This window comes from Apium graveolens, chromosome 7 (genome assembly GCF_009905375.1).
Source record: "Apium graveolens cultivar Ventura chromosome 7, ASM990537v1, whole genome shotgun sequence".
NCBI lineage: Eukaryota > Viridiplantae > Streptophyta > Magnoliopsida > Apiales > Apiaceae > Apium > Apium graveolens.
In genome coordinates this window covers 181,346,770-181,374,263 of record NC_133653.1, presented here as the reverse complement: position 1 = coordinate 181,374,263, position 27,494 = coordinate 181,346,770, and the positions used below count along the sequence as shown (strand labels likewise).

The 27,494-nt window shown below is 36.8% G+C and overlaps 3 protein-coding genes across 4 annotated transcripts; 2 read left to right on the top strand and 1 right to left on the bottom strand.

Moving 5' to 3' along the window:
* Nucleotides 1-19,266: 19,266 nt before the first annotated feature.
* Nucleotides 19,267-23,819, top strand: LOC141670519 (phosphatidylinositol 4-kinase gamma 8-like). Of its 2 annotated transcripts, XR_012554588.1 has the most exons (5): nt 19,267-19,416; nt 20,083-20,130; nt 20,240-20,301; nt 20,401-22,820; nt 23,364-23,819. XR_012554588.1 is itself a non-coding variant. In XM_074476414.1 (4 exons), the coding sequence occupies exon 4, from the start codon at nt 20,527-20,529 to the stop codon at nt 22,177-22,179; it is 1,653 nt and encodes a 550-aa protein (XP_074332515.1). In that variant the 5' UTR covers nt 19,267-19,416; nt 20,083-20,130; nt 20,240-20,301; nt 20,401-20,526; the 3' UTR covers nt 22,180-22,838. The 2 variants fall into 2 exon arrangements, 1 of the variants encoding a protein (XP_074332515.1); XM_074476414.1 differs by lacking the exon at nt 23,364-23,819 and having other exon boundaries at nt 20,401-22,838.
* An 18-nt stretch (nt 23,820-23,837) lies between these two features.
* On the top strand, nt 23,838-24,314 carry LOC141674233 (wound-induced protein WIN1-like). The gene is made up of 2 exons (XM_074480951.1): nt 23,838-24,002; nt 24,150-24,314. Exons 1-2 carry the CDS (start codon nt 23,838-23,840, stop codon nt 24,312-24,314), a joined length of 330 nt encoding a protein of 109 aa, XP_074337052.1.
* An 846-nt stretch (nt 24,315-25,160) lies between these two features.
* LOC141674232 (secreted RxLR effector protein 161-like) lies at nt 25,161-25,592 on the bottom strand. The gene has a single exon (XM_074480950.1). It carries the CDS (start codon nt 25,590-25,592, stop codon nt 25,161-25,163), a length of 432 nt encoding a protein of 143 aa, XP_074337051.1.
* Between the last annotated feature and the right edge of the window lie 1,902 nt (nt 25,593-27,494).

Genomic DNA, 27,494 nt, shown 5'->3' with positions numbered 1-27,494 from the left:
TTGCCTGATCAGCGAGATATCGGGTTTATGCCAAAATTCTTTTCCTTTCCAAAATTCATTGGATGTTTCGAACTCTGTTCATACTTCACATAACAGAGGTTCCAGGAAATGTTTAAAGGGATATATATATGTGGTTATATATATATCGGGACTAAATAAAGTATCTCATAACTTTTTCATTCAATAATCTTTCAAAGATTGAATCTATTCAAGTCTTATCTTGTGGTCTCATCAGTGGGATGAACTTTTGAAATTGATTATAACTTGAACGGTGGTAGTTCAAGTAGTATTGGGAATGATATAAATGTAGTGAAGTATTTGGTAACTTCATCTTTAGAACTTATATCTAATTAATAATTGTCTTATGAATGACAAAGATTTTCAGAAAAATGTTGAGACAAGGTTAGATATATGAGATCACCTTGCAACGATATATTTTTTTATATACAGTTATACACTGGGACTTTGTGTATATTATGCATGGAAGCGGACTTCCAATATTTTGAAAAGTATATATGTATATATATATATATATACTGAATATTTTGCGACTTCATCGCATTAAGTGATCAACTTGGTTCATTTCTTTTGACCAAGACTTTCATGAGTATTATGAGTAGACTCATATACTGTAAATAATTATACATATTATTTTGGTGGGCTTGCTGTTCACCCTTGCTTTATTTCTTCATCACACAACAACAGTTAGGAAAGATGGCCAGACTCCAGCAGACCCAGCGCAAGCGCGTGGGAAGCGTTCCGCGTCTTCCCGTTGATGTTGTAGCTGCTATAGCTGCAGAGGTAGATCTATTGTAGATCAGACCATCTACTTTTGAGAATCAATTATGTATAATTATAACTTGTGGCAGATAATGGCAATTAACTGTAAATTTATCAAGTAATCATTTTGGGTTGTAATAACTTTTAAATTGTGGATTCAAAGACTTGTACTTATTTAAATTTCATCTCTGAGACTATAACGGGTTGTGGTGTGTGTTAGTGTGGGGTCACAGCATAAGGTTATTATTATTAATTAAGTGAAGTGATATTGTGGAAAGAAAGACCGTGACAACCCGGATCCCCGACCCCGGATCTGGGGGTGTTACAGAAATGGTATCAGAGCTAAGCGTTATAAACCTCAGAGATGATGGGACGTTAAGATAATAAGTTAACTAAGATAATAAGAACTCTTGCCAAGTTCATAGTCGGGCTACCTAACGTAGCACTGACAGTTAAAACCCTTATGGGAACCCTTATAAATATCGTGATAGGAGCGTAGTTCGTTATCGTATATGGTAGCAGGACTCCGAACCCTGAGGTTGAGGAGCAACATCGCGATGATACTTTATTACTAATTGGAGATCGGATTGTGGATCCGATAGAGTGTCCTAATGTAGGATCGGATGATGTTGATATTGAGGATGTTGTCCTAGTAGGGATAGTTGTTGAGGAGGACCCCATGCAGGATCCTGACAGGATTGGATAAAGGACCACTGATGAATTGATGACCATGGTTTGGTCGACTACCAGAGGTAGGATTGGCCGGTCACTACCGGAGGTTCGTTCAAGTTTGTAAAGATAGTAACCCCTTTAACGCGGCTTACTCATAAGACTGAGAAGTTCGAATAGACAGAGAAATGCGAGAATAGCTTTTAAGAACTGAAGCAAAGGTTGGTGACGACCCCTATGCTGGCGTTGCCGGATGGAAAAGGAGATTTTGTGAAGTGTAGTGACGCTTCGCACAAGGGCTTAGGGTGCGTGCTTATGCAGCACGGTAAGGTAATCGCGTACATGTCAAGACAATTAAGGTAATATGAAATTCGATATCCCCGCCCATGAGCTTAGGCTCGTGGCAATAGTTTTACCCTAAAGATTGGAGGCACTACTTGTATGGAGAGAAGTGCGAGAATTACCTAAGCCATAAGTGCTCTAGTACATTTTCACGTAGAAAGAGCTCAACATATGCCATAGGAGGCAGTTAGAGCTAATCAAGAATAATGATTGGGAGATTCTTTATCATTCGGGGAAAGCCAATATGGTGGCTGATGCCCTTAGTAAAAAGGAGAGACTCAAGATGATAATGTCTTTTGGAGAGTTTATAAGAGATTTTGAGAAAATGGAAATAGAAGTGAAGGTAACCGGAGCCGGTACCGAAAAGCTGTTTGAGATTGCAATACAGCCCGAATTATTGGAAAAGATCATATTGTGCCAGAAAAAGTTATGAATGAAGGCAGAGAGCCAACAATTAGATAAAAGATTAATATCGAGAAAGATGATAAGGGAATAATGAGGTATTCCTATAGAATTTGGGTTCCGAAAGTTCAAGAGTGTAAGGATGAGAACTTAGATGAGAGCCATGGTTGAGGAATAAGATTTAGAGCAAACCCTGAACGCGATAGTCAGGGAGGTCGCCATCAAGATAGAAGGAACCCATGACATAATGGAGTGGAAAATGAGGATTTTAAATTAAAAGATGACCCCAATTATGGGGAGTAGGATGAAACATTTCATAATAAGGAAACAGAAAGTCGAGTAAGGAAAGGAGACCCGAGACGGTACTCCTATACGGCAATTCATGGACCTGTCTAGACAGAACTTAGACTATTATCCCCAACCACCACTCTGAGGAGACAGTGCGGTGGGAAATTCTTTCATGACCTTTAAGTCGCTAAGCTCTCAGAGTTCCAAGGAACAAGCTGACCCAGTCGAGGCAAGAGCCTGGCTAAAGGAAATAGATGAATCATTTGAGATTCTAAATGATTGACGAACCACAAAAGACTGTTTTGTCACTTACCCTCCCAAGAGAGAGACCACCCGCTGGTGAAAGGCCAAGGAAGGCACGGAGCAAGAGATTATAATAAACTGATTAAAGTTCAGCCAATTGTTTTCGGGATCGTAATTCCCAAGGTTATGGAATAGTGTAAAAGCTTTAGAGCCAGAACAAAGGCAGACGAGTATGATGAATTATGAATCTAAGCTGTAAAAGTTGTTAAGATTCGTTCTGAAGACGCGAATCCAGAATGACGGGATATTTGAAATCAATGCTTATGTTGTGTTGGTTCATGAAATAATGATAAGAGAAAGGAAAATAAAAAGGAATTGAAGTGGAAAGGAATAAAAAGGCAACAGAGTTTGAGGAATGATAAGGGAGTTGGGTATGAGGAAACCCTAAAGACTCCTATTAATAGAAATAGAAAAGTATATGATCGTCAGGATGAGGGTGATTCACCATGAGTTAAAGTTGACGGTTGAAGGCATAAGAGATGCATATAGTTTATCCCCTGTAAGTTGGGAGAATTCGAGGAAACCTTGAGATAATTCGAAGGATAAATAATGAGACGCGGATAGACTAAGGGGATAAGAAAGTAAGAAATTAAGAAAATTGGATGAAGGAAGTGACCTTCAAGAAGGTGAAGTGTAAGACCGGTGGCATGATACCCAGAAAGGGAGACGCCAGATATGAAAGATATCCCAACATTAAGGTGACTGTTGAGATAAACAACAAAAGTAAATAAGGAATTACTAAGAAGAAGTTCACGTTGAACACGACCAATATCTTCCAGAACATCCATGTTATCGTTACCAGATTAGGCAAGAAAAGCGGATAACCGTTGTTATCTTTTGGAGGCCATTTTGATTAACCTCATTTTGTATACAGATGTTATTGTGAAATTAGGCATTTACTATCGAGGTGGGAATGATTGAATAAGATACCCATATCAGGGATATATGACTTTATTTATCCATGGAAGGATGCTTGTACCTTTTTAAAGGTGGAATTAAGGATAGAACATCGGTAACTTAAAACGAATCCTAGGGGAATGCATAAGGGTTGGCATTTCACCCTTGATAGGGATAGTATGAGTTTTGACAGTATGAATTGGAAAGCATTAAGGTAATAATAACCTTTAAGGATCAGTGGAGAAATTTTTCAGAAGTATATAGACAAGGGTTCTAGTAATAGTGAATGGTATTTTGATATGCCCTGTATCTAGGGAATACAGGAGGAATGATTCAAGGATAACCTTAGAAGTTTTGCAATGAGAAAGGTAATATTCAAAATTTTCAAGAATGGAAATGTTGATAAAGGAAATATGACGTAATTATAATGTTGCCAAGTGGGGCACGTGTTAAACCACGATAAAGTATGGATCGAACCAGTAATGGTCGAAATTGTTCAGGGCAATTAGGACTTAAGATAAAAGATGTTCTAAGTATGATTGAGAGTCAGTCGTGACAGTGATTAACCTCTAAAGACTGAGGCAATAACTTATGGAAAAATGGTGATATTTTTACTCATCAGATATTAAGAAAAACATCTTCACTCAAGCAGTGATCGGAAATAAAGTAGAAAATTTATTTGGAGGTGGTTAAAAAGACATTGACTGTAAGGAAATTTTACTATCAGGAAAGGCCAAAGAGGTGGCCGACACTTTAAAGGTAAGTGGATAATTATAGGCGCGTGTGCCAAAAGAATACAGTGATGATGGTTAGAAATGTGAAGGTTGAATTATGGTTTGGAAGATTGACATTCCTTCTGATGACGGTGCAATACCCAACCGTAATAGTAGTAGGTAAAGGTTTCATTCGTGTAATCGCCATGAACGGGCTATCTATCTTAGGAGGTCCTATCTGGGGATAAGCCAGGACCATGTTTCCAAAAGGACTAAACGAACCTTTGAGTTAAGTCTTCTATCGAAGGCATATGATTAAAAATGGTATTAGCCTGCTATCGTTGCTTTGAGCGAAACTCTTCTGCAATTTTATCTGCTTCATGTCATGTATGTATGTCAGAATCAGGAGTGTTCTTCATGAATCGTGAATGGTGATTATGTTACCTCCTTAGAAGGATTTGATACGACATGTATGGACTCCGTATGGTTAGCTATTAAGATTTCATGGAATGTGAATGACGACAGTAGGTCAGTGGTGGACCATAGTAAGGCAGCAATGATTCTGCGAGTATCGAGCTGATTACAACCGTGAGAGTTGTATTGGAATGGGTGTTGAGATTGAGTACCACTAATCGGGTCGTGGTAGTGTATAAGTTATCATCGATAGACTAATTAAGTAGAGTGTCTACCTAGTGAATCATTATTCTTTCTTATCAATAGAGAGTCGTATTATTATACGAGGAAGGTTGCGGTGCAAGCATAGAAATTCAAGTAACGATGATGTCTAGAATGAGATCCCAGATTCGATTTTCGATGTCGAGGGAGTTTCAAAGGTTATTATGTATAAGCTCAAGGAAGAGTGTGGGTCCATAGAATGATGGACGGGATAGCGAAAATATTTAGGCATGGGAAATACGAGGCTATAATGCTTGATGCTGATATAAATACGTATATGTTTTGTTCTCCTATGACAAACCTCTATAGTTCAGAGGTAGGTTCCAAGCCAGATATTTTGTGGCAGTATATTTTTTTCATATATACAATTCTCTTCAGTTCGTTCTTTTCTCTTCTTTTCATTTCATGTAATCTGAGAAGAACAACCCTTCCAAAAGGGGAGGTATTGCCGAATGACTATCTATCTGTGTGATAGAAGCCTAGTAGGATACCATCTATTGTTTAATTGCTTGTCAAGTACTAAAGGCTGGCCACCTTCTGTACTAACTATGCAATATAACAAGTGTTCATGATCATAGTGATCTCTCAACAAATTCCTTTACTTCTTTATGATTGATCAAGCTTCCAAAGATAGAAGCAGCTGAAAAAGGAGTAATAAAGTGGTGGTAGTATGCGGAATGGGAACACATTCGTGATACTAAGGTTGACGTGGTTATTAAAAGGTTATAGAACGCTAACGAGCAAAAGTATAACCAGTATAATATTAGGAACGGAAGGTAGTAGCGATTACGAACTGGAAAAGAATGGGTATTGAGAAGCAGAAGCTCTAATGATAAAAGTTATAATGAGAGTCTGTGCAATAGACTTGAAAGAATTTGGAATGATCACTTAATTCGGATTGAGTTATCTTACGACAATAGATCATATGTCATTATCGAGATGTCGCCTTATGAGATCCTTGAGGGAAGACAATGTCGATCTCCCTTACGTTAGGATGAAGTTGTAGAGCGCAAGATGCTCGGACCCGCAGTAGTCCAAAGGACCAGGGATATAATAGATCTAATCAGAGGACGGCTGGTAGTAACCCAAGATGGACATAAGAGGTATGCTGATTTGACTCAAAAAAAAAAAAAGGGACAAAGAATATGAAATAGGGGGCCTAGTAATGTTATAGGTATCCCCTTGGAAACCCTTGAAAAGGATTGATGAGGTTCGGAAAGGAAGGAAAGTTAAGTCTACAATTTGTTGGACCCTTGGATATATTAAGACGTTTGGGAAGTTAGCATATGAGCTAGCCCTAACCCCGAACATGTAGCAGGTCGTAACGTGTTTCACGTATCAATGTTAAGGAAGTGTTATTCAGATGCCAGCTAAATAAAGGCATATGAGCGCATAGATATGTAACCCGACGTAACCTATATGGAGCAACCAGGAAGGGTTATAGAGTGAAAAGGGAACAAGTGCTTTGGAGAAGGGTTATCAAACTATTCAGAGTTTGATGGAAGAACCACAATGTGGGAAAATTTACTTGAGAGTTAGAAAATGTAATGCTAAGAAAGTATTACCATTTGTTTTCTATCTGATTCCGGGACGGAATCCTTTTAAGGAGGGGAGACTGTAATAACCCCAATTTTTGAGAAATTTTGAAACCCTTATGAATAGTGTTTTTGCTGAACGAGAAAACTTTTCATGCCACGCTATGTAGGGGTTCTGTTATTGATCTTATGGGATATTATTAGTACTCTATGTGGTATATAAGTGTATGTAAAGATCGTCAGAATCCAATTCCGAACACTTTGGTTTTTCCCGGAAATCCACAAGATACGGAGAGAATTGAGTATAAGGTAACAGGATAAAAAGGATTTAAATTAAAGGATTATAAAAGAGGATCATAAAAAGGAATATAATGTATTGATAAAGGTTAAGGGAACCTAAGTAATAAGATCCCGGGTATGATCCTTCAAACGATAAACGAGAACGAAAGTTAAGCGAACCGTATAACAGATCAGCGGTCATTAGGCAAACGATTAGGAAGTTAATCAAAGGGATTAGTGGGAATGATGTCATCCAACCAATAGAAAGAGGACAAGGAAGGGAGAATGACATCATGAGGATGATATAAGCATGACATGGGAAGGAAGGAGGTGTGGTTGAATGAGAACCACACAAATCCAAGGGCAAGAAGGTAAATTACTAAATCAAAAACAAAAACCAAATCAACCAACCAAAAAAATCAAAACAAGGCAAAGCACAAAATTCTCTCTTCTTCTTTCTCCATGGAAGCTCACGGGTCCTTTTCTTAATTTTTGAAGATCCAAGCTCCTCCACTTACTATTTAGCAAGGTAATTATCCTAGCTTCTCCTAGTTAAGTTACATACTTCCTATAAGTTTAAGCTTCTAAATCCAAGCCAATCTTTTTCTATAAATCATCAAAGAAGATGGTGAATAGTGTTTTCAAGAACTAAAATTTGTGTTCTTGAAGTTTTGTTTAGATTAAGCTTGGATAAGGGCTTTAAAGATGATTCCAAGCCATCCCCTTGATTCTCCACTCTCCAAGGAAGGTATAATCTCTTGACCAAGCTTTGTTATTGAAAGTCAAGAGCATAAAATGAGTATTAGAGTTCATGAGAGGCTTGATGATTGTGTATGTAGAGATTAATGGGTTTTGGGTTGTTTTTGAAGTTGTAAATCTTGGTTGTTGATTAATGAACTTAAGTGTAGTTTAAATTCATGATAAAGAATAGTATAAATGGTTAATGCGGATTTGTTGGGATTGTTATGATGTGATAAGGATGGATGTTTGTTGTATGATGGATTTGAGGTTGGATTTGGGGTTGATTTGGAATGGGTTTGAATGGTTTAAAAATATTGGAAATCGCGTAAACATAGCCGTCGTAACGTCCGATTTTCTTTGGACTGTTTTTGTGCATAGCATTAGGACCCGAGAACCCCCTGCTAGATTATGACCACTGCCATGTTTAGATAGCTCATGTTACGAGCTTCGTGTTGATATGTAGTTCGTTCGATTCCGATTTACGGTTTAGGAGAAACGACCGTTTCAAGTAACGGCGTTTCGCGAACGAAACTTTTTCCCCTCGCCTTACTTTGAAATGTAGGTTAAAGACCAAAAAGGGTTAATTAATGCATGAAACATTTATGGTAAGTGTTTTAGGCAGTTGGTAAGTCACTCGCGAAGGAATCGCTTTAAAACTCGTAAAGGTTAAATTATTAAAAATGGTGGAGCCGAGGGTACCCGAGTGACTTAAGCGAATCAGTGAGCGCAAAACAAGCGTTAGAGTCTAAGTTAGTTAAAGTATAGATTTACAAGTGACTTTGGTTTAATTCCAACTTACTTGTTGTTTATAGGTTACCAGACTCGTCCCGAGCCATTCGTAACCCCCAGTCGCTCAGGCAAGTATTCTATCCGTTATACTGTTGTTGTGATGTATACACTTGTATATGCATTATCTTGCGATAGATGCATGTTGGTTATTTAGCAAATTCTTGCGATATATTGTAGCATGTGATATGGTATATATGCATGCCTGTTTCATATTCTTGAAATATACATCTGTTGGTTCAGTTGATAATACCTATGCTAGAGGATAGCGGTAACTTGCATATACCCTTAGTATAGGGACCCAAAGGTGAAAATATTTTCTAAAACCGGGAGTCGAGGATCCCGAGTAGATTTTGTATATATGGATATGGATATATATATATATATATTTATATATATATATGGTCATAGTTTTCAAAACTATTAATCGAATAAGGTTTATTCGATAACTTTAATTTTATATTATTTATTGAATATTATTTGAATATTCATTCGAGGGCTTATGACTCTTTTATATTATTTAATGAATATTATTTTGAATATTCATTCGAGGACTTATGACTCCTTTATATTTAATGAATATTATTTTGAATATTCATTCGAGGACTTATGACTCTTTTATATTATTTAATGAATATTATTTTGAATATTCATTCGAGGACTTATGACTCTTTTATATTATTTAATGAATATTATTTGAATATTCATTCGAGGGTTATGACTCAGTTTATTTTATTATTTCAATATTATTTGAATATTCATTTGAGGATCTATGACTCCGATTATTTGCTGAGATATATTCTTTATTTTATTAAAGAATAAGATGTCGATAATCAAACTTATTTTCGATTATTCAAATAAAGATAATACTTTCATATAAGTATATCTTTGGTTGTTTAATACTCGTTTCAAGTATAAATTTTAATACTTCTACTTCAATTATTTTTATAAAGACTATTCTTTATGGGAATATTATTTAATTAATAATATTCAGATATTTTCTAATATTCTGGGGACTGATTTACTTCATTAAATCAGCCTTACTCCAAACACTCTTTAAAGTGTTTTCGAGTCTTCAAAATGATTTTTAAAAGTCAGAGCGGATCCCAAAACTCATTTTTATATTTAAGATCTTCTTTTTTTAAGGGGATTTAAATACTCGCTCAAAACCTGGGAAATCCGGCTCTGTGGTGTATTTATATTCGCAACAAGGTTGCAGATTTGGTAAATGAATTGATTACTTGCCCAACGTTCGGGAAGTAAGCCCCTCTCATTGAGTCGGCATAAGCGACAGGCCGAGGTACGGTCTATTATTGTGTAAGTGGCTCAGTGGGAGTCCATCAAATGCATAGGTGGCTGAGTGGCAGTCCAGCATAGGTCTTAATTATGACCAGGGTGATGACCAGTGGGGAATTCGTCCATCTACTAGTAGAAAAGGTTACTTATTGGTATCTTTGCCTGATCAGCGAGATATCGGGTTTATGCCAAAATTCTTTTCCTTTCCAAAATTCATTGGATGTTTCGAACTCTGTTCATACTTCACATAACAGAGGTTCCAGGAAATGTTTAAAGGGATATATATATGTGGTTATATATATATCGGGACTAAATAAAGTATCTCATAACTTTTTCATTCAATAATCTTTCAAAGATTGAATCTATTCAAGTCTTATCTTGTGGTCTCATCAGTGGGATGAACTTTTGAAATTGATTATAACTTGAACGGTGGTAGTTCAAGTAGTATTGGGAATGATATAAATGTAGTGAAGTATTTGGTAACTTCATCTTTAGAACTTATATCTAATTAATAATTGTCTTATGAATGACAAAGATTTTCAGAAAAACGTTGAGACAAGGTTAGATATATGAGATCACCTTGCAACGATATATTTTTTTATATACAGTTATACACTGGGACTTTGTGTATATTATGCATGGAAGCGGACTTCCAATATTTTGAAAAGTATATATGTATATATATATATATACTGAATATTTTGCGACTTCATCGCATTAAGTGATCAACTTGGTTCATTTCTTTTGACCAAGACTTTCATGAGTATTATGAGTAGACTCATATACTGTAAATAATTATACATATTATTTTGGTGGGCTTGCTGTTCACCCTTGCTTTATTTCTTCATCACACAACAACAGTTAGGAAAGATGGCCAGACTCCAGCAGACCCAGCGCAAGCGCGTGGGAAGCGTTCCGCGTCTTCCCGTTGATGTTGTAGCTGCTATAGCTGCAGAGGTAGATCTATTGTAGATCAGACCATCTACTTTTGAGAATCAATTATGTATAATTATAACTTGTGGCAGATAATGGCAATTAACTGTAAATTTATCAAGTAATCATTTTGGGTTGTAATAACTTTTAAATTGTGGATTCAAAGACTTGTACTTATTTAAATTTCATCTCTGAGACTATAACGGGTTGTGGTGTGTGTTAGTGTGGGGTCACAGCATAAGGTTATTATTATTAATTAAGTGAAGTGATATTGTGGAAAGAAAGACCGTGACAACCCGGATCCCCGACCCCGGATCTGGGGGTGTTACAAAGGATGTAATATCCAGGATATATCGTGAAATTATTTTTATAAATAAATAATTATTATGTGATTTTATGTAAATTTTGGTGAATTATCTGATGATTGGTATTAATATTTAGATGTTTATATGTGATAAAATGTGAGTATTTTAATTTTAATATGGCCATAATAAAGTATAGATAATTTTGATATTTTTCTGGTAATTTTTTAGGTTGTTATATTATTTTATAAATGATTTATAGATTTAATAATTATTTTCTAAGTAAGTATAAAACTATTTTATAAAACCGTAAATCGTCCAACTTTAATCGTTTTTACGTTTTTACAACCTGAAACTCTTCGGAAAACTCCTTCATAACCTAATCTGAAAATTCTGACCCATACAAGTCCCGGCGCAAAATTTTCGATACGATAGTAATTTCGATAGATCAATAAAACCCTTATTCTCGAGAGATGGGATTTTTTTACATTATTTTCTCGTAAGGTGTTTTATAAGAAGCCCCGTTTTGATAATTATCCATAATTGGTATCAAATTGTATCGTTTTTGTAGATACTTAGCATATAAGTAATCTATTTTCGGATTCAATATGATCCAACGGGTATTAATATTCCATAAGTATACATAGCCTTTTTCTTATTTTACTTTATTCGGATAATCATAAACAAACAGTTAAAAGAAATAATTTACAGAGAAAAACTCGAATATTCGTCGCGTTCTTCAGAATCAAACCGAAAAACGAAGGCGTTATCGAAATCGAAATCAAGCGTGCGAATAACCGAATCGAAGCTCTTGAAAAATACTTTCAGAATCCACTGTCAATTTCAGTGCAGAAATCAAGGGTAATTCTTTATTTATTTATTTTAATTCGAATTAATTTATGATTAATATATGAAATTTTGATTTTGATGTTGTTTGTATGATTTGATGATTGTATCTTGTAGATAATTTTGTCCTGATCATTTTGGTATATTATACGTTGAATTTGGAGTTCAATAACATATAGAAAATTGAGTTTGATTCTCGGAATTGAAGATTAGGGTTTATAATTACTTTGAATGTTCTTAAATAAATTTGGGAACTTTTGATTTGTTGATTTTGGGTTGAAATTGAGAGCACCAACCTGTAGATCGTGTCATTTGCAATCAAACCATGTAAACAAATCAGATGTTGGAAGCCTGGATCGACTTGCTGGACCACCTCGGTGTTCGCCGGTTTTAATGGTCAATGTGGCCAGAAAATCAATTCCAGGGGTTAACAAGAAAGAAAGACGTCTTTGAGTTGCTGTTTTGATCAGGAATCGATTGGTATAAGAAATTATATCAAAATATTCATGATTTGCCACAAATTTGGCTCACCGGAAATTTTTCCGTTCGTCGGATTCTGGGTTTGGGCGGCGGGTTGAACGGGTTCTTCGTGACCCGTTTGACCCGGTTTTGATCTTCAAAATTCCTAATTCCAATTCTGAAATCTGTTTTTACAGATTTTTATTCAAAAATTAATTTAAAATTCTATTTTATTTCTAAAAATTCATTTAAAATTCCAAAACTCAATATTTAAATTCTGAAAATTATTTTTAATTCGAAAATAAATCTAAATTATTTCATTAATTAGTTTTTGTTGATAATTAATTATTTAATTAGTCAATTAATTTAAATATTAATTGATTAATTGATTAATTTAGTAATTAATTAATTTTAATTGATTATTTAATTAGATTTATTTATTTCTTTTGATTTAAAAATTCTGAAAAATAGTTTGGAGCTTTAAAATATTATTTTAAATAATTTTTGAAACTCGATAATTATTATTAAATGATTTTAAAGTCAGATTCTGGTATTCGAACCTTGTTATTTAATTATAAAATAATTTGTTAACCCGTTTTAATTCTGAAAAATTTTCAAAAATTCATATTATATACCTGGAATATCAGTTTAACCCCGAATCTTCTTTGAAAAATTATTTTGATCGAATATCTTACATTCTATGTTCTATATGTGATCAAATTGATGTATAATATGCCTGTATGTGCATTGTTTAACGGTTTTTATCATAAGTTTCAATCCGTACGTCAAATTTGGCAGAAACGAAGGGTAGATAGAAATTTGTAACGAATAGAATGAGATGAGAATATGTATTGATGAATACATGTGATGTCTAACATAGGAAGTGAGACGTAGAAAAGGAAAGTAAGTGGTCAGTGAGTGAGAATCAGTAGCCGAGTACAAGTAAAGTGAAAGCGAATTGAAATAAGGCAAGTATTCTCCAACCTTCTTGTGATATGTTGCAAATATTTCTGTTCATTCTTGGTATACTGCAATTATTTCTTGAACCATATTGATAGGTTTTGAGTTAGTTCTGTGTTATATTGCAAGTAATTTGAAGGACTTAACCCTAAACCCCGATTCTTGATATTGATCTTGAGTTGTAAGTCTTACTCTTTGTAAACCATTGATTGTTGAATTCTCAGATACGAACCACACATATACGATACTACTCCAAATATATATATATATATATATATATATATATATATATATATATATCACATACAGATCCTTGATATGGAATTGCTTAAACATACGAACCTTTATACCTTGTATATCCGAAGACCAATCCGTGTAACCATTAAACCTTTGGTCTTCTACTTTCTAATTCTTTTCCTGGATGGAAGCCAATCTTCATGTTTACCTTGTTATACCTTAATGGTAATATGATTCACCCTATGCTCCGAGAGAAATGTTGTTTATGATTCAGCTAATTGATTTACATTATTTATCATGTTGATATTATAGAGTTGGATTGTTTTTAAATATGGACCAGATTCGTGGTCATGATAGGCCAATGTTTTCCTTAGATCCAGTATAAAGAGCAGAGCTGTGAGCCTTGCTCGGGGTTAGTGCGTGACTGATCAGCAACCTATCCTTGGTTTACAAAATAAAAGTGAATATCTAATTCTAATCATTGCTTATCAGGAAACTTGATTCTTATATCATTTCAATTGATCATTGTTTAATTTCAGTATTTTTATTATGACTTGCTGAGCTAGTTAGCTCACTCTTGCAAATCTGTTTATGTTATTTTCCAGTTAAAAAGGAAATTGGTGGTACCGAGGATCCCCAGACAAGTGTGTGAGCTAGGTTTCTAGGTTGAAATGGAATAAGCTAGCAGAAGATGTTTGTTTTAGTTTAAGTTGAAAGTTTGTAATAATGTTTTACTTCAGTTGTAAGATAAATAAATTGGGATTTGGTATATTTGTAATATAAATAAGGTTGTGGCTTGTGGGCATACTTTAAACTGTTGCGATCTGTGGTTAAGGTAAGTAGGGTCATTACATATATTATTTTCATAAACAGGTTTATATATGGTGTGTGTGTGTGTTGTGAACCCCAAACTTCTGACCCGGGTTTAGAGGGTGCCACAACAAGCTCCTTCTTCAGATTTTGAACCTCCTCCCGGAGGGTCCCAACAACCTGAGTAGCTTCCTCCTAAGCTTTAACCTTATCCGCGAGAGCCTTCTTGTGCTCCCGGGACTCCCCTTCCTTGACCTCCCAGTACTTGGTGAATCTCTCTTTCTCCTCAGCCAACTCCTTTACTGCGGTTTTCGCCTTCGCCACCCTCACCCGATAGTTGTGGATAATGGTATAGCAGCCGCAGATCTAGGCGTTAGCCTGAAAACAAAAAACAAAAGTTGAGCAAAAACACAAGGGAAAAAAGAAATACGTAATAACAAAATACACGAACCTCTGTGATGTCCCGAACGAGGTGATCCAGGAAGGCGTCAACATCCTCCTTGGCATAGTTATCCGGTCGTCAAGAGTCATTCGGGCCAGGAGGTTCTTCAGGGCCTCCTCTTCCACCAGCTTCTGTCTCTCCTCTTCTATAGGATTCTGGGATGTCACCCTCCTACGCTGCGGGTCCCGGATCCGCCAACAACATCTTTAGCAGCCTTCCTCTTGCGAGGGTTTAGAGCACAACCTTCTTCCTCCTCCAGCTCTAAAACTTCAACCTCCTCCTCGGGCTCAACAACAACAGGAGAAACCCTATCTGGGACACTCCGCCTTACACTATTTCTAGACGAACCCGTGTCCCCGATCTGTGAGCCAATACCTCCACCAACCCCTTTCTTCTTTCCCGAATCAAGCTGCACAGCACCACCAATCTTCTTAAACCTACCAGCCAAGTCCCGAAATTGCTTCGACATTTCGTGGTGAAAGGGATTGAGCAACGGAAGGCCTGCACAGTGGAACAACAGTTCAGAAACCAAAAACCGAAGAAACATAAGTGCGTATTAGGAAAAGACAGAACAGAAGGCTACATATAATAAAATCACTTACATCCGACTTTAAACAATGTTTGATAATCTAAAAAAGTGTCTCGAGTCCACTGAACCCCCAGAGCCACGACAGAGTCGTACATATTCGCCAAAGCAGCTCCCCCGGGCCGTTGGGTTGAGAACCTGCTATTTTTAAGAACATTTTATACACAGGCATAAACTTCAGGTCCCCACCCCGGACGAAGATGAACTCCTGATGCAAACCCCGAAAAGAATTCAACATAAACACATGCGAATTCCTAGCATCAGCAGGGAACCCATAACCATCTATATTAAAGGTAAACTCATATAGGAGAGGAAGGGTGTTCTTATTAATTTTGAAGAGATGGTGGAAAAGCTTGAAGGTTGGCAAGTAACCCTTCACATGGCAACATGCAAGAAACCAGGATATCCCTTTAACCAAGTTCGGGGCCAATTGGGTGAAAGGAATCCCGTAGACATCACTCCAAAGGAACTTGGTGAACTGGTGAAGGTTGGACCTCATACTACGCAGATGCTCTAGCGAAATAGCTACCCAACCCCCCTCGGGATGATGATAAACCCTCTCATGAGGCTCAGGCCACCTCCACTCGATCCCTTCCCTGAAGTGGAATACTGCCTTAACTTGGTCATCTATCTGGCTAGTGGTGTATATACCAAGGTTAGGGTGACGAGGAGCAGGAATATAGCCAGTCCCCGGAGCATTATAAAAAAGCTCATCCATTCGGGCCCGGTCGTAAGGTTCCTTCCCTATGGGTCTGTAAGCATCAAAAAGTTCCCTAAAGTAGTAGTCATGGGGGGGGACTGTTCTCTCAGGTCTTTACAAAATAATGATCTATATCTATCCAAGACCCATCCCTTCTTCCCAAAGTCTGCCCGGGGTGTACAAGAAAGGTGGGCAATTCCTCAATTACAGGCTGAGTACGGGGAAGCATATTCTCAGGTTCCGGGGAAGAGTCACTAGAATAATGGTCAGGGAAACCGAATTGAGGATGGACAGATCTACGTCTAAGGTTAACCAACTATTTAAATCTCATATAACTACCCAGAGTCTATGCCATTTCGGGTACAAAAAACAGACCAACAGAAATAAAACTCAGAAATAAATAACTTCAATATCAAAACAACCAAAGTATGTTCTATAGCCTATATATTCAAATATACTTACAACTAAAACACCCAGAACAGAAACGATCAACAAAAAAAAACCCAGTGTTTACAGAATTCAAACCACCTTCTTATACAAACAAAAACCTGAAAAACAATCCCAATTTTATGCAACATTAAACCAAAAATACTCGAACCAAAACTCTAAACACAAGCAACATATTCACATTTCAAATATCAAAAACCAGAACGGAAAAATTAAACCAACAGATACATATGAAAATAGACGCATGATTCAAAACAAGAGTCAGCCCACTCTACTCATCAAATCGAAGACGAATACGATAAATCAAAATTAGAAGAGGAGTTTGAAAACTTACAAGAAAACAGGAGATATAAAAAGGCTTCAAAGAGAAAGAGCTTCAAAATTTGCCTTGAAGAAAAAACCCAGAGAGTGTTTGTGTTTATGATTACGTAAAAATGAAGAAATGAGAAAGGACGTGTATTTATAGGCAGAAGTGGGGTAAAAACCCACTCAACTACTGAACAATCGTGTCCGCTAGTTTATGACACGTGGTACGATCCTGGATGTCCGAAAAATAACTGCAACTATTAATGATTACATAGATGTAATTATTTAACAGGCGCGACTTTTGAGGAAAGAAATAGCCATCATCAAAATTGGGAGGTTTGTTAATGTACTCTAGATCCCCAAGAATCTTCCCCAATACCTCATCAGGAATATTTCCATATCTCTTTGATTGGTAGTAAATGATCTCACCAAGACTTTTAAAATAATCATCCCTCTTTGCGTTTGGAGGTGTCTTTACAAACTTTTGATCACTGACTATCCAACCATGATCTCCAATTAAACTCCTCATCGCCGGACGTACTTTCCCTCTCCCCCTCTCATTCTCTTGCCTCTGTATTGTAGCTAGCTCTACTATCTCCTTCCCTTTTCCCCTATCTATATCGGGAAAGTTCAACTCCCCTTCTCTTACCTTCAATTGACCACGTCATACAGGAACATCCCCCTTCGAACTACGGATCCTAGACGAAGACGATCCTACACCCGCTCACGCAGGCACTATTTTTCATAGGGGACGGTCATCTCTATCAGACGATTTCCTGTTCCCGGATGACTCGCTTCTAGAAGTTTCCTCACTCTCGGTATCATCTTCGCCTCTCTGCGACGAAGACAAAGCTTCATTCCCCGAATTTGATAGGCTCTCGCTATCGCTCTTCTTCACCACGAATCTCCAGCATTTTCCATCCCTAGATTATCTACAAATAAGAAAAAAGAGAAAAGAAGTCCTTATTAGAAAAATAGCCACATCATAAGGACAAAAGTACTAATGAAGGAGAAACAAACCAATTCCTTTCCACCCATACCCGGAATTTACACCCAATACCCCCGTCATTATTAGCAAAATCATCACCCCAATCCCCTCATAGAATAAAAGCATTATCCCCATTTATTCAAAACCCCATATCCTAATTGGCGGTATCGTTATAAAAACTCATCAATTTCGCCAAATCAACTTCAACTACCTTCGTCCTAACCTCGAACTACACCCCCAAATGTTACACATACATACAGAACAACTAATCAAGGATTAAACTCAACAGAAAAGAAGAAACTTACATCAGGATGAGGAATAATACATTTTTATTAAATGACGATTGAAGTAGGCTTCTTTTGCTTCTCACCCCTCTTTCGCCTCTCTATTTGGAAATGTGTGGGAAATAGAAAATGAAAGTAAAATGACAGATAAAATGAGTATATGTTTAAATTTTGAAAACTTCCCCCGCTTTTCAAGAAAATGAACCGTCAAATTTATTAAAGAATAATAACAGTTATTGATAATACCTATTTTTTAGGGCCGACAAAGGCAAAAAGGTGGGTGCGTGCACCCCTACTTTCTCAAATCTCGTGTCGTTTTCCCACGTCCACCTGTAAAGCATGTCACCCTACCATCACTCCCCTAAATCCACTTTCATAACCGTTTCATATACCTCTCTTCCTGAAATCTCTCTAAATCATTAAGGACATTCCCATTTATTATTTCCTTGCTTCCTAAATAAAGCAACGCTTATTAGGGGCAGCTGATAACATTATAATTTCATCCTCCCAGTAGCAACTACAATGCATCTACACAACATATTAAAGATTGAAAAGCCTACGTCCCCCGAAGGCATATCCATGCCCTCGGTGGCCGTATGCTTTTAATCTCCACAAGTCAAAACCGTCGTAGGCCTCGCCTCCATAAGTCATTGGCCCCCAAATCACAATTTCATCCTATAACCTTTACACGTGTCATTCATCTGGGCATCCTGTCATCCTCTTCCCCTTCCCCGTCTTCCACGTGTCCCAATATTCTATAACACTCACCTAACTACTAACCTAAGCTACAGTTGGCTAGTGGTAGGGGAAATAAAAAGAAAAATGAAGAGAGAAAGGCGGGAAGACTAATCACTCGTTAAAAAAAGAATAAAAAACCCAATCCTTACCGACTAAAATAAAAACCTAGAATCACCACCATCAATTATCTTCACTTTAAACTATTTAAACTTCCTTAAAAAACAAAATTAAACTAAATAATATCCAAACCACGTACTATATATGCGGCAACTTGAAATTCTCTTCCCCTCTAAGAGATGATCCAAATTGAGTAAAAGGGTCAAAATATAAGGGGGTAATTCCAAAATCCAAACCACAAATACCGGATCAAAAGCAAGACTAGTAAAAATCTAGCTAAATTTGGACACATGAACACAATCCAAAAATAGAAACAAGTTAGCTAAGACAAGGAGGAGAGAAACATTTTAAGTAAAAAATGTTGGAGGGATCAAAAGAAATTACTAGTACTGTGCATATTTTTAGACAATATTAAAAAAGGAAAGGGGGGAGTGGGGGAATTTGTGTTTTTATAGGAAAGAGAGGCTCTAGGAATCATTTCGGTGACCAGCTTTTGTTCTCTCTCGCGCTCTCCCGTTGCCGTTCGTCTTCCTGAATGCCTCACCAGTGTTCAGGGTATTCTCCTTTTTTTTCCTCCAACTTTCTTTTTACCCCCGAGAAAAATAAATTTATTATATGCATTTTTATGCATATATAGAATAATCTCTGATATTTCATACATTAAATCTTGATTACTTCTGTATCATTTGAGTTGTGTTGATTTTGGGGTTAAACAACATTGTTGTTGTAATCCCATTTCGTTTAGTACGATAGATACCGTCCTAATTAGATCGAGGGTTCATCCGTAGCGAGTCCGTGAGTATTTAAATTTCTTAAAAATTGAGATTTTTTCGTGTGATTGTTGCATGCAGATTACTAAAATAATGTTATAATTGTTAGGCTTTTAGCTGGTAATGTACATTTAGCATTGGGGATAGTTTATTTATTTTTGAAAGACAAGCGAGGTGTTAAAGAGGGTCAGTATTCCAACTCATTACACTTTTTTTCATCACGAAAAGGCACGAAAGAGAGAGCTTTATCACTAGGCTATCCCGAAATTTTCAATGAGGTTGACATAGTAACACGAAAAGCTTTACGGATTGAAAGCAAATATGAATTGAAGAATATCTGTTTCGCATGCATGACAAGATTGGATTATTATTCTATCCCATTGTTGTTTCCAGTTTTATAGTATGACCTATATGAACTCATGTGGATCTGACAAAGTAATGCCTATTGCAGTCAACTGGGGCAATCGTTCAAGCGGAAGAGCGAGGGAATCATAAGATGGTATGGATGTTTCCAATTTTTATCTACAGAGTTCAGGCAGGTCCTGTGAATACATTACAAGTTTTAAATCAATTAAGTAACTTTAAGTTAAATTTTTATAATCTATTAGGTGGTCGGAGATTAGCAGCAACACTGCAGCTGTTGACATAATCCATCTTTTGTATGCCAGCGGTAAGAATGTCTTCTTTCATTTTTATATATGAAAAGGAAGGTAAATTTAATAAATATAATGACTGCAAGAATAATAGACATCTAACTCTGAATTTGCAGATATGTAAAGGCTAATCTCCCACAAAAGACTCACCCTTTGAGAACATTACCTAGAGAAAACAACATAGAAAAAACACCGTCCTGCTCTCTTATCATGCGCTAACAGGCTGCCGTTCTCAATTCTGCATGAAAATTTACAAGATGGCTGTAGCTATTAATCAACATCATACATTTGTCCGACCTCCAAAATGCAGACTCCAATCTTACTCAAACTTCGATCAACTCATGCTTGATTTCGCCCAAAGCAACCTCTCACACTCTTTCAAACACGCCTTTGAACTCAATAATCTCCACAGAAGTTCATCAACTCCATGCCTGTCCCGAGCACAGGAAGATTCCGATGCTAATCCAAGGGTAGAAATTGTCGGTGGCCATGGAGCCCCAAAAGTTAGGGCTCTTGTTGTCGAGGTAGCCATTGCTATGGCATCTGGCCTTAACATTGAACCGGTGTCAAGTGGTCTAGGAGGTGCCTATTTTGTGCATGCTAGAAATGGGGTTACCATTGGCGTGGTGAAGCCAATAGATGAAGAACCTCTTGCCTTCAACAACCCAAAAGGCTTTGCTGGTCGGATGCTAGGCCAGCCAGGCATGAAACCCTCCATTAGGGTTGGCGAGACTGGCATTCGTGAACTAGCAGCTTATCTTCTTGACCATGATGGTTTTGCGGGAGTCCCTCCAACAGCATTGGTAAAGATCTCTCATGTTAAATTTCATGTTAATAATTCTGAGTCTGCGGTAACAGCTCCCCCTTGCAAGATTGCTTCGCTTCAACGCTTTGTTGCTCATGATTCAGATGCTGGGGACTTGGGGCCTTCTGGCTTTTCTGTCTCTTCAGTCCATCGGATTGGGATACTCGATGTCAGAATCCTAAATCTTGATAGACATTCTGGAAATTTACTTGTCAAGCATGGTCAAGAAGGCTATGCAGTTGGGGCAGCTGAGCTGATACCCATAGATCATGGACTGTGCCTTCCCGAGACACTAGATGATCCGTATTTTGAATGGCTGCACTGGCCTCAAGCTTCAATACCATTTTCAGAGTCTGAAGTTGAGTACATATCTAATCTTGATCCATTGAAAGATGCAGAGATTCTAAGGACAAGAATCCCTTCTATTAGAGAATCCTCACTCCGCGTTCTGGTAATCTGCACCATTTTCTTGAAGTGTGCAACTGCAGCTGGTTTTTGTCTAGCAGAAATAGGTGAGATGATGACTCGAGAACTCCGAGGAGGTAAAGATAGTATGAGTGTATTAGAAAATCTCTGCTTAACTGCTAAGGCTTGCTCAGGTAACACTAAAGGAAGTGATGACTTGGATTATGGTAAAAAAGATGTTGACAGTGAATGTGATGATGATCCAAATCAGGTTAGTTATATTCCTCAGCTCTTGGAGACCACAACGCGGATTGGTAAGCCACCAAGAATTCCAAGATATTCATCTGAAAGGCTGATAAGTAAATTCCACAACTTGATGCTCCCCGTGCAAGATAAAGAGGGTCAAGGCAAAAGAGCCGAAGCCTATAATAATTCTTTCTCTAGCAATGCTGATCGCAGTAATGGCACCAATACTGATACAAATGTAGGAGGGATGATGAAGAGTATGAGCTTCTCAGTTGAAAATCAGAATCATGAAATCGAAGGGTTGTCATTCGCCGAAATGAAGAAGAAGGAGTGGGAAAATTTCTTGGATAGGTTTGAGGAACTTGTGCCTGAAACATTCGAGAACCGAAAAAACAGAGGAATATCAAGGCAAAGGTTGGGAAGTTCTTGCGAATTCTAAAGAAACATACAATTGGGATGGCCAGTTAAAAAAAAACGAAAAAAAAAGAAAGAAAAAGGAACAGCAGCATGTGTTTTAGTATCAAGTAAAATTGTACATTATTTCCTAAATATTACTCTGCAGCATAGGATGTCTATTAGTAGTTTGGGAGCATGGCTAGAAAAGTGATTGGCTACTCAGCCATCCTTTCAAACCATCTCACTTATATCATCAAATTCCTCTCTTCCCCCCCCCCCCCTTTTCTTCATATACATCAAATTTGTATACAAAGTCCAGTATATTAATATAGATTTTGTCATTTTGTAAGATTGTTTTACTACAAATTACAAATTTTATTATGTCAACTAATATATACATGACGATCATAACTATAACGGCGTCGTGAAGTCCTCCAGGCCCGATTATCATTGAGAGAACTGGTCATTGACAATGGTGAACATTATTTGTCTTCGCAATAACATGGACTAGGAACGTCATGCGTCAATACTTCAGTTTTCAAAACCGATTCATTTAACTGCTCGGATACTGACTGGCGATTTGCATCGACGGGGGTACAGAAAGGCCATCTTCCTGAATCCCAAAGGTTTAATTTGTCAAAAACTCCCGGGCAATCGTCCTGCTGGATCACTCGGGTGCTTCGGGTACGGACCCTCGTATTTCAGATTATTTAGAATTTCAAATTTATGATTTTTTTATATTTGAACTCTTTTCCTGAATATGCTTTTTAAACTATATAATAAGATATGCGAATCATGTAAAATTTTGGCTCGTTCAACATATATTACAAACCATAAAGATACGGTTACTTAAATATATATAGTCCTGGTTTATATACACAAAATTTATGTGAGGAATCATTAGTATCTCTTTATTATGATTGTTAGATTAATTTAAAAAGAAAATTATCTACGGGACTCTCTTGGGGATTTGAACCAGGTTAACGAAAATGAGAATTGTTTTCTAATACATTTTTGTATTGAAATATCACTGTCATTTTCATTAACTGAATCTTACCATTCAAACATGCACTAAACCTGAAATGCACTCACGAGAGTACCGTCAATCTCTTTTCTTTTCGCTACTATGACGGTGCACAATATTTGAAGTTCGGTTTAAATAATGATAGTTCAGAGTTAGCACATACGTGTGGAATTCAGATTCTTAACTCTCTCTTGAGCATTCAGGGTCCAGGGAACAGAAGCAATGCAGGGAAGTCAAACTTTGTGTTGTTGACTGACTCTAAGGAAATTGTTGTCAATCTTGTAGTTTTTCCAACAGAATTATCAGTAGATTACTAAAATGGCATCATGTTTGTAAGAAAATTGGTGCAGGCTGCTAAGACTTCTGGACTTAGTGCTGGGGCCAACATATAATAGATAACTCTCAATATTATAACCCTACCATTGCGGCTGCTGCTGTATTTGGTGCTGGGCCAACGTGTAGATTACTCTCCACTTTGCAGATAACTCCAAATGTAGTGTGACCTGACATATGTGTACATGTATTGCCTATATAAAGAACACGATTCATAACAAACACATAAACGTAACGTGAAGAAAATGATGAAGAGGGAGAGCTACTTTGCAGTTTTCGTGTTGATTTGCTTTGTGGCTAAAGCTGCTGCATAACAAGCAAACAATGTGAGAGCCACTTATCATATGTATGAACCACAAAAAATTGGATGGAATTATCTTACTGCCAGTGTGTATTGTGCAACCTGGGATGCCAATAAGCCCCTCTCGTATAGGCAAAAGTATGGCTGGACTGCCTTGTGTGGCCCCGTCGGACCTCGTGGCCAGAACTCTTGTGGAAAGTGCTTACAGGTAATTGAAACATTCATGAACTCTTTGCTTGTTTCGATCACTCTCTGCTTAATCGTTGTTCGATCTACCATGAAATTTAATGAATTGATTTTATGTACGTATGACTTGTTTTGCATCAATTCTTACAAAATCTTGGTATTCATGCAGGTTACTAATACTAGGACAAATGTTAAACGAACTGTTAGAATTGTGGATCAGTGCAGTAATGGAGGCCTAGATTTGGATGTCGGGGTGTTCAAGGAATTGGATACAGATGGACCAGGCAATTTTCGAGGCAATATGAATGTCAACTACAAGTTTGTTAATTGCTAAGATATTTAATTTACACACTGTATACCCATCTCAATAAGATATAAATAAATGTGACTAAATCTCAGAATAAATATTATAGTGTTGTAATATACTAGCTTTAATAATATTAGAATGGGTTACTAAATCAGAGAGTGAAAGAATGATAATTGGAGGGAGATAGAGAACATATATTAGGATGCTTGGTGCATTTTTTTCATTCTGCAAAACCATCTATTTATAGGCAAGGTGAATAACAAGAGCACTAAATGCATTTTCATAATTTCTACTCCTAAAGTTTAGCACTACTATTACAATATTTTACCACATGACAAATCAATTTACAACACTCCCCTTTGATTGTCATTGTGGTATGGATCATAGACTGCCTCGTTAAAACCTTGTCAAAGAAAAATCCAGTGGGATAAAAATTTTGACGAAGGAAAAAGAGTACAATCTCCACCTGGAAAAACTAATCATTCTCTGAATTTTGTTGAAACAAATTCTTGAGTCAACGCATTCCAATGTTCTATCGTAATTTCTCAAATGTTGAGTTCGGTAATGATTTCGTGAATAAATCAGCAAGGTTGTCACATGACCGAATTTGTTGTACATCAATTTCACCATTCTTTTGAACCTCATGAGTGTAGAAGAATTTTGGTGAAATGTGTTTTGTCCTGTCTCCTTTGATATATCATTTCTTGAGTTGATCAATGCATGCGGTGTTATCCTCAAACATAACGGTAGGACTTCTAGTGATGTCTGGTAATCCATATGATTCCCGAATATTCTTGATGATAGACCACAACCAAACACATTCTCCACTTGTTTCATGAATTGTAATGAGTTTTGAGTGATTTGTTGAGGTTGTCACTGTAGTCTGCTTCGTAGATTTCCAGGAAATGGTGTACCGCAATATGTAAACACATATCCAGTTTGTGATTTGCCAAAATGAGGATCTGACAAATATCCAGTGTCTGCATATCCAATCAACTGAGATGTTGAGTTTTTCGGGAATAATAACCCAAAATTAATTGTTCCACGAAGATAACGGAATATATGCCTGATCCCATTACAATGCCTGTCCATCGGAGCAGAGCTAAATTCAGCCAATAAATTCACAGCAAATGTAATATCTGGCCTTGTATTATTTGCAAGGTACATAAGTGCATCAATTACTCCAAGATATGGGATTTCAGGACCGAGAACTTCTTCATCATCTTCTCGTGGTCGGAATGGATCTTTATCAGACTCTAAAGATCTAACCACTATTGGAGTAGTCAATGGATGAGATTTATCCATGTAAAATATGTTCAAAACCTTTTCTGTATATGTAGATTGGTGGAGGAAAATTCCTGATGACAAGTGCTCGACTTGTATACCAAGGTAATATTTTGTCCTTCCAAGATCTTTCATTTCAAACTATGTCTTTAGATATATGAAAACTTCATCAACCTCTGTAGCTGTTCCTACAAGATTTAAATCATCGACATATACAACAATGATCACAAAACCAGATTGTGATTTTTTGATAAAAACACATGGAAAAATTTGGTTACTAATATACTCATTCTTTTGTAAATAACGTCTAAGTCTGTTATAACACATACGACCAGACTGTTTCAGTCCATACAATGATCGTTGAAGTTTAATGGAGTTTATATGACGAGGTTTCCTGAACTTATCCATTTTTAACCCTTCTGGGATTTTCATAAAAATTTCACTATCAAGTGAACCATATAGGTATGCAGTAACGACGTCCATAAGACGTGTTTCCAAATTTTCTTTACATGTCATACCTAATATAAAACGAAAGGTAATTTCATCCATCACTGGAGAGTATGTCTCTTGATAATCAATGTCAAGCCTTTGAGAAAACCCCTGTGCTACAAGTCGAGCTTTATATCTCATTATTTTCATTCTTTTCATTTCGTTTTCTTATAAATACCCATTTATTCCCAATAGGGTTCACACCAATTGGTGTTTGGACAACATGTCCCAATACTTCTCTTTTACGCAATGAATTTAATTCTGTTTGGATTGTGTCTTTCCATTTTGGCCCGTCTTTTCTTTGATGACATTCATCTACACTTTGTGACTCAGGATCACAATTTATGTCGACATCCAACGCCGCAGAATACACAAATACATCATCGACTATGGCTTTACTTCGATCCCATAATTTCATATCATGCACATAATTTATTGAAATTTCATGATTGTTTAATCCCGTATCTTCGGGGACTGGAATCTCTTTAGGAGATAATACCATTTCAGGGGTATTTGCTTCTTCTGATGCATGTGTCACTTCAGGGGCAATCTTCTTTAATTTTCTTTTTCGTGGTGTAACATCTTTTGCACCGACCAGTCTACCACGCTTCAGGCGTGACTTTGATTCTGTAACCAATTCTTTTGTATTTGATTTTTGAATTGGTATATCTATTCTAGCTGGAGTATTTATTACAGGTATATGAGATTTAGTTATATTTCTAGAATCGTTAAATGCATCAGGAATTTGGTTTGCAATATTTTACATATGAATAATTCTTTTAACTTCAAGTTCGCATTGACCAGTATGTGGATCTAGAAAATATAATCCTGATGCATTTCATGCTATGTCAGGATTAACTTTATTTGAATGTTTATCTACCCTTAAGGGAGGAAACATAGACTCGTCAAAATGACAATCTGCATATCTTGCGGTAAATAAATCTCCGGTTAGAGGCTCCAGATATCTAATTATAGATGTGGAATTAAAACCAACATAGATACCTATTCTTCTTTGAGCTCCCATCTTCGATCTTTGTTGTGGAGCAATCGGTACATATACAACACTTCCGAAAATTTTGAAGTGAGAAATATTAGGAACTTGACCAAGTACCAGTTGTAGCGGAGAATGTTGGTTGTAGAAATTGGTCTAATCCTAATAATATTAGCTGCATGAGGTATTGCATGACCCCAAATAGATGTAGGTAATTTTTCTTTTAACAATAGCGGTCTTGCAATAAGTTGGAGTCTTTTGATAAATGACTCGTCTAACCCATTTTGTGTATGTACACGAGGAACTAGGTGTTCAATTGAGATTGCTACAGACATGCAATAGTCGACAAAAGTTGCAGATGTGAACTCGCCAGCATTATCTAAACGAATTGACTTGATGCAATGATCTGGGAATTGAGCTCGTAATTTGATTATTTGGGCAAG